The sequence below is a fragment of the Danio rerio genome, chromosome 16, assembly GCF_049306965.1.
Source record: "Danio rerio strain Tuebingen ecotype United States chromosome 16, GRCz12tu, whole genome shotgun sequence".
NCBI classification, from domain to species: Eukaryota; Metazoa; Chordata; class Actinopteri; order Cypriniformes; family Danionidae; genus Danio; species Danio rerio.
In genome coordinates, this window is record NC_133191.1 from 34995146 (window position 1) to 35008002 (window position 12857).

The 12857-nt window shown below is 34.3% G+C and overlaps 1 protein-coding gene across 1 annotated transcript; it reads left to right on the forward strand.

Moving 5' to 3' along the window:
* Positions 1-10858, forward strand: wnt4b (wingless-type MMTV integration site family, member 4b). The gene is made up of 9 exons (NM_131500.2): positions 1-433; positions 2427-2611; positions 2808-2961; positions 6337-6421; positions 7971-8102; positions 8180-8322; positions 8626-8766; positions 9850-10012; positions 10085-10858. Exons 2-9 carry the CDS (start codon positions 2523-2525, stop codon positions 10252-10254), a joined length of 1077 nt encoding a protein of 358 aa, NP_571575.2. The 5' UTR covers positions 1-433; positions 2427-2522; the 3' UTR covers positions 10255-10858.
* The last annotated feature ends 1999 nt before the right edge of the window (positions 10859-12857 follow it).

Below are 12857 nucleotides of genomic sequence, written 5' to 3' on the forward strand. Positions count from 1 at the left end.
TTTTTTTTTTCAAAACCTTTGGATTTGCTCATTTGGTGGACAAACTGGATTATTGAAATGGCAACTTTTTAGAACTTATACTGCTCTGAAAGGGAAATAAATGCTTTTTAGGATTTTTGATGAACTTTTTAGTGAGGTAATTCTTTAAAAATGGAACATCTTCTCATTTTATCTGTATAAGTAATCATTTTGTCACCCCGAGTCATAGACTCAAGCAAAACGAGATATAGATTTTGTTTTGTTATGGATGAGCATGCCATAAGATGAATATCTCTCTGTGTGTGACAATAAGATTACAGCTTAGAGGCATTTTATCTTCAAAACACAAGTGGAAGTAATTAGAATAGATCGAGCTGATGATCAATTGGAATCATTTCTGAGACTCGGTTTGACATCGACAGGACTTTTTTGGAGCCTTTCGGACCTCAAACTGGTAAAAGTTTATCTCTTGCTTTTTGTAATAACTGACCAAGATTTGTTTATTAGATTATTAGAAATATCACATTTGATATTATCACACTTTACCTTGTCAAGGCTATCTAATAGATAATTATTATGCTCGTTATGCAAATAAATAAATGAATAAACAAAATAAATAAATAAATGAATAAATAAATAAAATTATATTCTGATCACAGCCATAACCTATAAAATCTATTTACTTCTATGAAAAGATATTTATTAAAATAATAACTAAAAAAGAACAAATACAATATATTTTATTATTTACAACTCTATATCCATACACTGTATCTAATCGTTTTTTTTATTTTTTTTTTATCAAATTAATTTAATTTAAATTAACAAAAGAACAAAAAACTATATAAATCTATTTTGGTGCTGGTTATAATCAGTAAAAATGTCATTTATACCAGTCAGCATATGGAAAAAAAGTTATTATTTTGTCTTATCTTTTATTTTAAATTGTTTTAATATATACATTTAATAGTATAATAAATTATCTTATATACTATGAATATTTGTTAAAAATATTATGAATAATATATAGATTTGTTATGTGTAATTTGTTTACAAATATATTATATATTTTATAATTAAATGCGCATAATATTTATGTGTGTGTGTGTGTGTGTGTGTGTGTGTGTGTGTGTATATATATATATATATATATATATAATTTAATATTTAATAATTTATTTATTCTATATTATATATATATATATATATATATATATATATATATATATATATATATATATATATATATATATATATATATATATATATATATATATATATATATATTTAGTGGTCAGCATAATTGAGTACACCTCATTCTGAAAATGAATATTTTTATCCCTTTCTCAGTGAATATGGGTAATATATATAGAACATCTGTAGAAATTGAAAGATAATACATTTAAATTCATGCACAATATTGCAATCAAATATACAAACTACAACATTTCAACAAAATTGTATATTTTTTGTTTCTCTTGATTTTTGCTATTTTAAAATGTATTTTATATTTTCTATAACACATAAAGTTGGGTGTACTAGTTTTTGGATAGTTGTCAAAAATTATTTTGTTAGATAAGCTACAGATTTGGATTCAGTACTGACTAAACTAATGTTTATGCACAAATATAATATTGTAAATTGTTAAGCATCAAATGCAAAAACCATCACCATCTACCAAAGTGCCATCTGGAATTTTTCTCAACCTCCTATGTTTATGTTCAGTTATTTCATGATAAAAGGGATGAAAATAACCTATTCTTTGCCATAAAAGTGATATTACTGAATCGAGATCCATATTTCAGATGGCACTATATATATTTTTTCTCAACACATTTCTAAACATAATAGTTTTAATAACTCATTTCTGATAACTGATTTATTTTATCTTTGCTATGATGACAGTACATAATATTTGACTAGATATTTTTCGACATTTCTATACAGCTTAAAGTGACATTTAAAGGCTTAACTAGGTTAACTATTCAGGTTAGGGTAATTAGGCAAGTTATTGTATAACGATGGTTTGTTCTGTAGACTATCGAAAATATATAGCTTAAAGGGGCTAATAATTTTGACCTTAAAATGTTTTTTTTTTTTTATTAAAAACTGCTTTTATTCTAGCCAAAAAAAAACAAATAAGACTTTCTCCAGAAGAAAAAACATGATCAGACATACTGTGAAATTTTCTTGCACATCATTTAGGAAATATTTAAAACAGACAAAACCTTCAAATGGGGGCTAATATATCTGACTTCGACTGTATATATATATTACCTGTATAAGATTTAGTACATATAATAATGTATATCTTAAAAATAGTATTATATTATGCATTATTAACAATGTATTTTATAGATAATGCAAAATATATATATAGAATTTCATTATTATATATGTGTAAATTCATTCTGTATTGTATTTTTCCATTCTACTGATTTGGACAGATATGAGGGGAACATCCCCAACTACACAGACACTACTGTAAGAGAGAAAACAGTATAGAGTTGAAAAGACAGACCGGCAGACAGACAGGCAATCTGATGCCAACAGTCTCCTCTGTGACTCTCACGGGACGACTCCTCCTGCTGTTGCTATGGGCAGCCCACCTCGCCATGGCAACCAACTGGCTGTAAGTTGGCTTGTGTGAAAGCGTTTGTTTGTTATGCCATAACTTGTAAAAGACGGTGACATATTTCCCTCTATTCTGTTGACCTATCCCAGCATTCATTAATGAAATGACATCCTTTAAGTCCTCTGTCTACACTATTAGATTCCCTCGTCCTGTATTTGATGTGTCGGCCATGTTGCTGTACCTGTTTCTGCAGTTCTCTGGCACGTCTGTCCCGCTCACGTCCCGTGTCTGGTGCAGAGCCATGTGGACGTCTGAGGGGTTTGTCTCCAGGCCAGGTCGGGGTGTGTCGGGCGCGGGGGGAGGTCATGGAGTCCGTGCGAAAGGCTTCAGAGATGGTCATCGAGGAGGTGAGAGAAAACAGCACACAATGAGTATTTAATGGCCATTTTTTCAAGAACATGATGGTAAAGATTCATGAAGATACATTGTAAGCTGAAGGCCTCGGTACACAGCCAGACTTTTTTACACCACTAAATATTCATCAATTATTTTTGAATGTCAGTTTGTAAAAGGCAAAGTGTCTGCATCAAAATTTGAATGATAAATGTTAAATACACAGAAATATTACAGACAGTGGTGTAAAGCAGTGGTTCTCAAAGTGGGGGTCGTGGGACAATGAAGAGGGGTTGCCTGGTGATTTCCAAAAATCGATTTATTTTTAACCATAATAATTACCATATTTTATCCATAATGTACTGAAAAGAAAAAAAATAGTTGTTTATCGTTACTATATGCTAGTTACTAAAGTAGCTTATAGCTACTAGTTCTATTGGATTACAACCTCTGGGGTATTTACATTATATTAAAGACACAGCAATGGCGTCAGATGCAGCAGATTGATTTTATAACACCAGGTTAAACTTTCTGGCCCATTTACAGCACTCACATACATTAAAAAAATTAAACAAAGGATAGACTTGGGTCTATTGGTGTGTGTGTGCCATTGCATGCAAGGTTTCTGTATTTATAACCACCTCAGAGAATATTGGGGGTCGCGAGTCAATCGCATTGTTATTCTGAGGATTGTGGGCTGAAATGTTTGGGAACTCCTGGTTTAAAGTAACAAATTACAAATACTCAAACTACTGTAACTGAGTAGGTTTTCTCTACCAAGTTAAAAAATTGTGTACTTAAAAACAATCCAATATCAACATCTAATGTTTAATGTTACAGCTTGATGTTGTGTGGATGTTACCACAATGACGTCAATCAGACATTGGATTTTAGTTGCCTCACCTGACGAATGTTAGTATCTGCAACAATGACGCTAGTTTAAGATGTTGGCTCAATGTTGGATTTTGGTCGCTTTCTAACACCACATAAAATCAACGTCATTTTTTGATGTTGTAATTGGATGTCAAAATAAGGTTGTCCTCAGACACTGGCTAGATTTGAATTTTGGTCATCTGACTTCACAACCTAAATCTAACCTATTATTAATGTCTTATGACGTTGTCTGCCTGCTTGGCAATAACTAAACGCACTACAGAATGTTACGTTTACACACATCCACAAATTACATGTAAGCGCATCAGCTTTTTACAGTCTAATACTCTCTACTCAATACTCTTGAGTACTTTTAAAAAGTTTACTCATAGTTTGAGTAGTATTTACAACAAATACTTTTACTCTTCTTGCACTATATTGTTAGGCAAGTAAGGGTACTTTTAATTAAGATTTTCACTACTCTTTCCACCACTAATTACAGATAAGTGTCTAATTTAAAGGACACCTATGATGAAAATCATCTTTTGTAAGCTGTTTGGACAGAACTGTGTGTAGGTATAGTGTGTCCACAGTCATACTGAAGTGATATAAACCCAAAAAGTCTTATTTTTTAAATTTAATGAAATTAAAATAAGTTCCAAATTCCAGTGATTTTGAGGCCCATGCACCGCAGCATGACAGAGAAGTGCAGTTTCCCTTGCCCACCAAATTGATTCACAGGCACCATGTTTCTATAATAACATCTATTTACACATGTCCACAGAACATGTTTTGCAAAGAAACTGGAATTTAAACATATGTTACATGTCTCTGCGATCAGCTGCACCTCAATAATAAGTGAAGTTTAGCAAACTTATGCTGCGGTCACACTTGAGTTTGAGCATGTGAAATTCTATAGTACAGCGCCGCAAAAAAGGGCGGGATTAAAAAAAATGATTAGACATTTAAAAAAGTGAGCGATTGGTCAATATTTTACATTTCTGTCAAGTGAGGTCGTGTTTTCCTCGATTGGTCTCACGCAGTCAAGAGATGAGATTTCGCAGGTCAAAGTTCACCAAGTTTGAACTTTGCAATGCAACGAACTGTGAAACTTGCCACACGGCCTTCCGTTTCCGGTTTGCATGCATATAAATGGAAGTCTATGAGGAAAAAAATTCCCGTGTGTCTGCAGCTTAATTTCGAGGAGCACATGATATGATTGATTGCGGCTTGTCTCTCATCCGCAATCATTAGTAAGCCAAATAGATTAATCAAAACTCACTATAAGTAGCCTGTCTAAAACTACTCCCTTATCTTCGTTTTCCGAAGAAACCCCCACCCAATTTTCCCCCTTTCTTCTTTTACCAGGGGGAGCACTCAAGTAATACCTGATCTCATAACCACTTACATGATTTTCGACCAGGCCTCATTTATCTCTGAGCTCAGGTTTCTCTCCTGGGACAGCATGCTAAACTTGCTAATATTATCGAGCAATATCTAAGTGTAAACTCTTGAAAAGTTTTAGAACAGAGCATGTTTGTAATAAAGAGTGTAAAATCACCATGTAATTCTTAACCGCTATAATCAACCCAACTGCATGATGTCAGTAAATGTGCTTATGTGTGTGTGTGTGTGTGTGTGTGTGTGTGTACTGCAATTGGCAGTTGTGTGTGACTCATCATTTTAGAAAGGCTTGAAATAAACTTCACCACAAATACATCAAATAAACTTCCTTGGTATTTCTGAATAATGAGCTGTATTTCAGCTTCATCCATTTCTCCGTGTCTGTCTCTATCACTGACTGTTGTTTATCTGACGAAACGCATGAGAAGCAGACACACAAGTCGGAGTGGTGGGCAGGGAGAAGCCGCTCATTTGGATTTAAAGTCACAGGCAAAAACAGCTACACTAGTCAGACACCAAATGGGCAGATTCTATATTACATAACAAATAATCTGATGGAGACACCAAAGGCTTCTCTTACATTTTGTAAAAGGGGTAAAATAGGTGGCCTTTAAATGTTTGTGAAAAAAATAAGAAATTAAGAAATACTGCTTCCCTGAGTAAACAAAAACATAGTTATTTGGAAAAGTACTTATTAAAATATAGGAATAAGTGATAATGTTATTATATGTTAAATGATTAAGATTTGAAGGATACTGGAAAAGTATAAAGATGTAAAATGATGTCAGAATTTTGACACTGCACTATATGAAAAGTCTGTCATAATTTATTCATCACTGATAGACAGAAGAGGAGTGCATAAACTCTTTTAAAATGTCATTAAACGATTGATGTTCTAAATATTCCTGACAAGACATGACATTGTCTTGAAAATGACATTTTAGTTGTGTCTTCATTAATGATAAGAATGTATGATTATTTTTTTCCAAATTAAAACGCACAGTCGGTTTTAAAAACAAATGTTCATAAGGTGATGCTACACTAACAGTTTCATATCTCTCTATATATAAACTCTGACTAATATCCGTTTTCCTGCTTTTTTTCCACTGTAGTGCCAACATCAGTTCCGAAACCGGCGCTGGAACTGCTCCACCACACCTCGGGGGATCAACGTGTTTGGGCGAGTCATGAACCAAGGTTACTACAGTGATGTCACAACATACAAACATAACTCATCAGACATAACATAATCAGACTACAGAATCATTTACATCAGTGCTACAACTTACAATAATGGTTCAAGTATGGAGTGTTAAAAGTTAAAAAGTTAAAGTTTTTCAGTGTATTTTTCCAAATATCAAATGAAAAATTGTCATTTAGACCATTTTTAAAAATCTTTTTTTGACAAATGATCAAAATAACTTCCATTTGAATATATTCTAATCAGGGTTAGATTTCATCACTGTTCTACAGTTAATACACTGGTATTGTGCTGTTTAAAAATGAATATAAGCTAAACACATGACATTTGTTATTTTGACCATTTCTCGTTTTATGCTGTAACGTTTTTACTTAAATTCAAGTATTAGTAAGCAGAACAAAGTAAAAACTGTTCCTTTTTACTGAGGTATATATTTACATACAAAATATTAATATCCCCTTAAATTTTTCACTCGTTGTTATATTGCAGCCATTTGCTATTATTTTTTCCTCATTAATGTACACACAGCACCTCATATTGACAGAAAAACACAGAATTGTTGACATTTGACAAAAAATATCTGAAATAACATGCTCAGTATTTAGTAAAAGCACCCTTTTCATCTAATACGGCCATTATGGCGAGTCTTTTTGGGAAAGATCCCATTTTTCACACATGGATTTAGGGATCCTCTGCCATTCCTCCTTGCAGATCCTCTCCAGTTCTGTCAGGTTGGATGGTAAACTTTAGTGGACAGCCATTTTTAGGTCTTTACAGAGATGCTCGACTGGGTTTAAGTTAGGGCTCTGACTGGGCCATTCAAGCACAATCAGAGTTGTTTTGAAGCCACTCTTTTGTTATTTTAGCTTTGTGCTTAGGGTCATTGTCTTGTTGGAAGGTAAACATTTGGCCCAGTCTGAGGTTCTAAGGACTCTGGAGTTTTCGTCCAGGATATCCCTGTACTTGGCCGCAGTGGGTCCCTGCAGCTGAAAAACACCCCCACAGCATGATGCTGCCACCATCATGCTTCACAGTTAAGACTCTATTGAACAGGTGATGAGCAGTGCCTGGTTTTCGCTATAAATACCACTCAGAATTAAGGCCAAAAAGTTTTATCTTGGTCTTATCAGACCAGATAATCTTATTCCTCGACATTTTAGCAAACTCCATGCAGGCTTTTTTGTGTTTGACACTGAGGAGATGCTTTCGTCGAGCCCCTCTGCCCTCTGGTTGACTAACAAATCAGCCAAAAATGTCAACAATGCTCTGTGTACATTAATAAGAGGAAAAATAAATCCAAATGTTTTCAGCAAATGGCTGCAATATAACATAGTGAAAAATCAAAAGGGGTCTGAATACTTTCCATACCCACTGTGTATCAGATATTGCATTGAACAGTAGGTGGTATTTTTGTGGCATTAATGATTACGGATATGACACCATTTAGGTGTCCACATTCATATATTACCCTTTCCTTAAGTACATAAATGCCTTCAGCTTTATAAAACTGCTCTGATTACACCTGACTGACTGTGTTGTCCTCAGGAACGCGTGAAGCAGCTTTTGTTCACGCTCTCTCATCGGCAGCGGTGGCAGTGGCAGTGACCCGGGGCTGCAGCAGGGGTGAACTGGAGAGGTGTGGCTGTGACCGAAAGGTCAGGGGGGTCAGTCCTGAAGGTAAGAAATCAAACACCCTGATAACAAAAGCACACCAATAAAACACACACAAACATTTGCCTCTCACTCACCCTTAGGTTTCCAGTGGTCAGGCTGCTCTGATAATCTGTCCTACGGCGTTGCATTCTCGCAAACCTTCGTGGACGAGCCGGAAAGAGCGAAAGGGATGTCTTCAGGACGGCCACTAATGAACATTCACAATAACGAAGCAGGACGGAAGGCAAGCGAGCTCATAAAACTCATACTGATATCAAAAATCTTCCTAAATATATTGGCTTATGCTGCTCTTGGAGGGCCATTGTCCTGCAGAGTAAAAACAGCTGTCTGGGTGTTTCTAATAAGCCTGATTTTTAATAATTTTTGTAACAATTTTGGAACATTTGTAATAAGCCTGGATGTTTAAGAGCCTGATTTGTTGGCGTGTTTGATTGGGGTTGGTGTAAATCTCTGCAGGACTGTGTGTTTCCCTCAAGAAGATTTGGGCACCCCTGGTTTACATGGTTTTCTTTCCGTTCTGGTTTAGGCCATCCTTCATAACATGCAGGTGGAGTGCAAGTGTCATGGTGTTTCGGGATCCTGCGAGCTTAGAACATGCTGGAAGGTCATGCCTCCATTCCGGCGGGTCGGTGCAGTGCTGAAAGAACGCTTTGATGGGGCAACAGAGGTGTGTTACAAGTCTGGGTTGGATTAGGAACACAATGAGCCCTGGGGCAATAGCAAAGCCAAAAAAGGGCCCGTTTACTTTAATAGTTTATTTATTTAAGAAATATCATTCTTGTAAATAACTGGACCATTATTATCTAAAGTTCAGCTTGGTTTATATTTGATTATACATTTACATACACAGCAAACAAAGCTGCCAAAATCAGCATAAAAAAATCTTCAATACTTCCCAAATGAGTACTTTACAATATGTTAAATAGTTTTTGTGTTTACTGAAAAGTTTCTTTAGAGCTTTAGCTGAGCAGAAATTCCTAATGATGTTTTTAAAATCCATGCTTCTAATTTACAAAACAATTTGCCTTGTGAATCAATTACAGGAGGCTAGTATCATTTGTTTTAGCATCAGATATTTTATCTGATGAAAGAGCCAGCGCCAGTGTTTCATTGTCCCGGACTATTAATGTGGTTTTTATTAAAGGGCAAGATATAAACATTCATAAGAAAGTTTGCTTTCTATCTGGTTCAAAATTCAAAATGTTGTCTTGGTTATATTATTAGGGGAAAGGATTGTGCAATTGCAGACACTCAGAACCAAGATCTCTAAAAGAATAGTTCTTCATTTTTTTTAATTATAATTTGAAGTGGTTCACAGGATTGAAGATTTTGCAGCTTGTTGAAACTACCTATTTAAAATGAGCTGAAATAATTCTCACATTTTTGGGACAACTTAATTGTTTTATGTTCAATTCACTTAAATTTGTAAAAATAATCAAGTTAACTTAAACAATTCGTGTTGGGGCAACAGGAATTCATAAGTTGTAAATTTTAAAGGTATTGTAATAAACTCCAGTGGCACTCCAGGGTTTTCCCAATGTGTATTTCAATGAGTGGCCTATAAAGTGTACTCTAAAGTCCTTACATTTTAAAAGAATAGTACATCCTTGCTTTAAATCAATAAAATTTTCTTTAGAACTAAACCTGACTGACCCAAACATTGAATGTACATTCTTTAAGTATTTGGTAACATAATTGTGTTTCTAAACATTTAGCAAGATCAAGGGTCACATCTGTTCTTGGTGTTTAGGTGCGGCTAACGCGTGTGGGCTCTCGCACAGCTCTCCTTCCACGGGACCCCCAAGTAAAGCCACCAGCCACACGGGACTTGGTCTACTTGGCTCCTTCACCAGATTTCTGCCGACTGGACCCAGACAACGGAATTCCTGGCACTGCAGGGCGACGGTGTAATGGTAAAAATCAGGTTTCGCATGCTATTTTATCACGCTGTACACGCAGTTTCTAATTGTGCCTCCATGTGCCAGGAACCTCGCGGTTGGCTCCAGACGGATGTGAGCTGCTATGCTGTGGCCCAGGTTTTCGAGCAGGTCGGGCTGAGGTGGTTCAGCGCTGCTCCTGTAAGTTTTCATGGTGCTGCTCAGTGCGCTGCCAGCAGTGTAAGAACACGGTGCTCATACACACCTGCCGAGAATAAGACACACCTGGAAAAACCACGCAACCACACCAGAAACACCTCATCTCACGTCAGACCTAAGAGCAAACTGCCCACAATATGAACAACCATTCCATCTAAAACACTCTGGATGATGTCAATTTTGGTGACTTTAAAACTTCAGAAATGACATTACAATTATGTTAATCTTCAATGAAACAAAGTGTTGTATTGAAACATGCAAACAACTTATTTTCTAAAACGCTCAAATACACATCAAATACAAAACCATTAACTAACTCGCTCAGACAACGCTCTTAAAGCTGAGATTAATCCCTGAATAACAGTGGGAGAATAATGTTAGTTTAGTCTATGAGGCATTAGCATTAAACTCTAGCGCAGAGCTGCTCTATCTGTTTTTTCTGTATTTATAATTTCTTTTCAGTTTTGCTGATCGTGTTTATTTATTTGAGTTCATCATGCCTGTATGGCGTTATTTTTGGAATGAAGGTTCCCCTTGCAAACTCTCTGGCTTCAGCGGTTTCATATCAGCTTGTCGTATTACATAGAGGCCCGCCTCGTATATTACCATTGTCTTGTTTTTACAATCTATATGACCTTAAATAAAATTGTTTGACATTCCAAATGTGGAAAGAGGCTTTGTTTGTTAATTATGTATTCATACATAAAAAAGATGCAAATTCACACACACACACATACAATGCTCAGCATATACAAGTACGCAGCTCACAAAAAAAACATGAAAAAATTATTAGTGATGTCATTTATTTTTTTGCAATATTTATCCTAAATTGAATTGTATTACTTTTCAATTTCTAAATGTTTGGTGACTAAAATATTATTTTAATAAACATATCTGTTTAATACAGCTGTTTTGTTTAAATGCACCAATATACCTAAAAAATTGCCTGGATAAAAATATTCATTTTCAAAACGGGCTGTAATCAATTATGCTGAGCACTGGACATACACATTAGGGCTGCACGATATTTGAAAAATCTGATAATGCAACATTTTATTTTTCAGCGATAAATGTTGCAATGTAAATACAGTTTCACAAGATCAGTTTTAATAGCACTAATTGACGGTTTTATGGAGAGTCTAACAGTAAATATTCAGGTACAGAAATTAAATAAGCATAATGCAAAAAATACATTTCTTACTACAACTTTGTTTTCCTTCTAGTCCAAATGTCAAAAATTTATCATAGATCAAGAAAAAATATATTGCTTAGTTTTCAACTTCAGAAAGTCCAAATTAAAGGGGGGGGGGTTTAAATCATCTCGTTTTTCACCTTTAAATGTTGAGATAAGAAACTCTAGAAAAGGACTAGAAACAAGACAAAAATTCTAAGATAGAGAAACCTTTTTTTGCATAAATTACACATAAATACGGTTTCATGTGCAATTATTGAGCTTATGGTGAACTATAATTCAGACTCAACATTGCATATCTTGCGATGTGACTATTGCGAATTTAGCAACATCGATGCTAAAATTATATATTGTGCAGCCCTAATATACATAGTACCAGTGTTCGAAAGTTTGGGATGAGAATATTTTCCTACTCTCACCAAGGCCTCATTACTTAAATAAAAAAAGAAAGAATGGTAATATTGTAATGCAGTTTTCCAAATGAACCCCTTTATATTAAGTATCTAACTACTATGTTCTACTATTTACATTAAATATACCTGTAAATAATTATGTCTGTATTAATGTTTTGCAGTTAGAATCTAATTATTTTTGTCCTAAAATAGTCATTGGATTTTGGCTTATATCAGAAGTGATGGTAAAACAATTACCCTGGGCCTATTTTAGCTATATTTGGTGTCAGTGATGATGCAGAATTATCTAAAAAACCAATGTACGGTGATTAGATTTATAACCCTTCTGGCATGTATAAATAGATTTTACTGAATTGGAAATGAAAAGATCTTCTCCATTGCTCCACATTAATAAAAATATGTCATTTCTTGCTAGCAACTTAAGAAGCTAAAATAATCCCTTAAAAATAAAACTAAGAATTTTTATGTAATATGGAATCCATTTATTAAGTAGAGAGCAGTGATTAGACCCTAGTAGAAACACCTCAAATTCCCCCAATTCCAGTTTTTTTGCTTCTTTCTTTTTCCTCTTCCCCCCAATTTTTTTTTCTGTATTTTTTGTTCTATTATATAATAGCAAAATAATATTATTAAAATTATTTGCAATACAAGAGAACATGAATAACAATAAACCAATCAATCAATAATGTTGATAGTAGCACTTAAAATATTTTTGTTGCTTGTTCAAACTATTCATTTCAAATGAGCTGAAGCAACACAATTCTTGAGATTTCATTGGGACAACAGAATTGTTGCATGTTCAATCCACTTAAATTAGTAAATATTAATGAGTAAACTTAATTTGTTTGTTGTCCCAACACAAATTGTTTGCGTCCACCCAATCTAAATTGGGAAATGTTAAAATAAAATTTACTGATTTAATATTTTCATGAAAAGTGGTACCCGTTTCTACTAAGACCTTTGTGAAATTTTTTAACCCTATTGGGTGAAGAACCATATATGGCAACTTCATTGACTGATTATAATATCATTTAAGTCATAAAATTTCAAAGGTCAT

Excerpts from the sequence above, each read along its gene's own strand:
- wnt4b (NM_131500.2), top strand. The coding sequence starts at position 2,523 with ATGCCAACAGTCTCCTCTGTGACTCTCACGGGACGACTCCTCCTGCTG. Across the intron at positions 2,612-2,807 it reads GCCATGGCAACCAACTGGCT|TTCTCTGGCACGTCTGTCCC; the intron begins GTAAGTTGGCTT and ends CTGTTTCTGCAG. Across the intron at positions 8,103-8,179 it reads CAGGGGGGTCAGTCCTGAAG|GTTTCCAGTGGTCAGGCTGC; the intron begins GTAAGAAATCAA and ends ACTCACCCTTAG.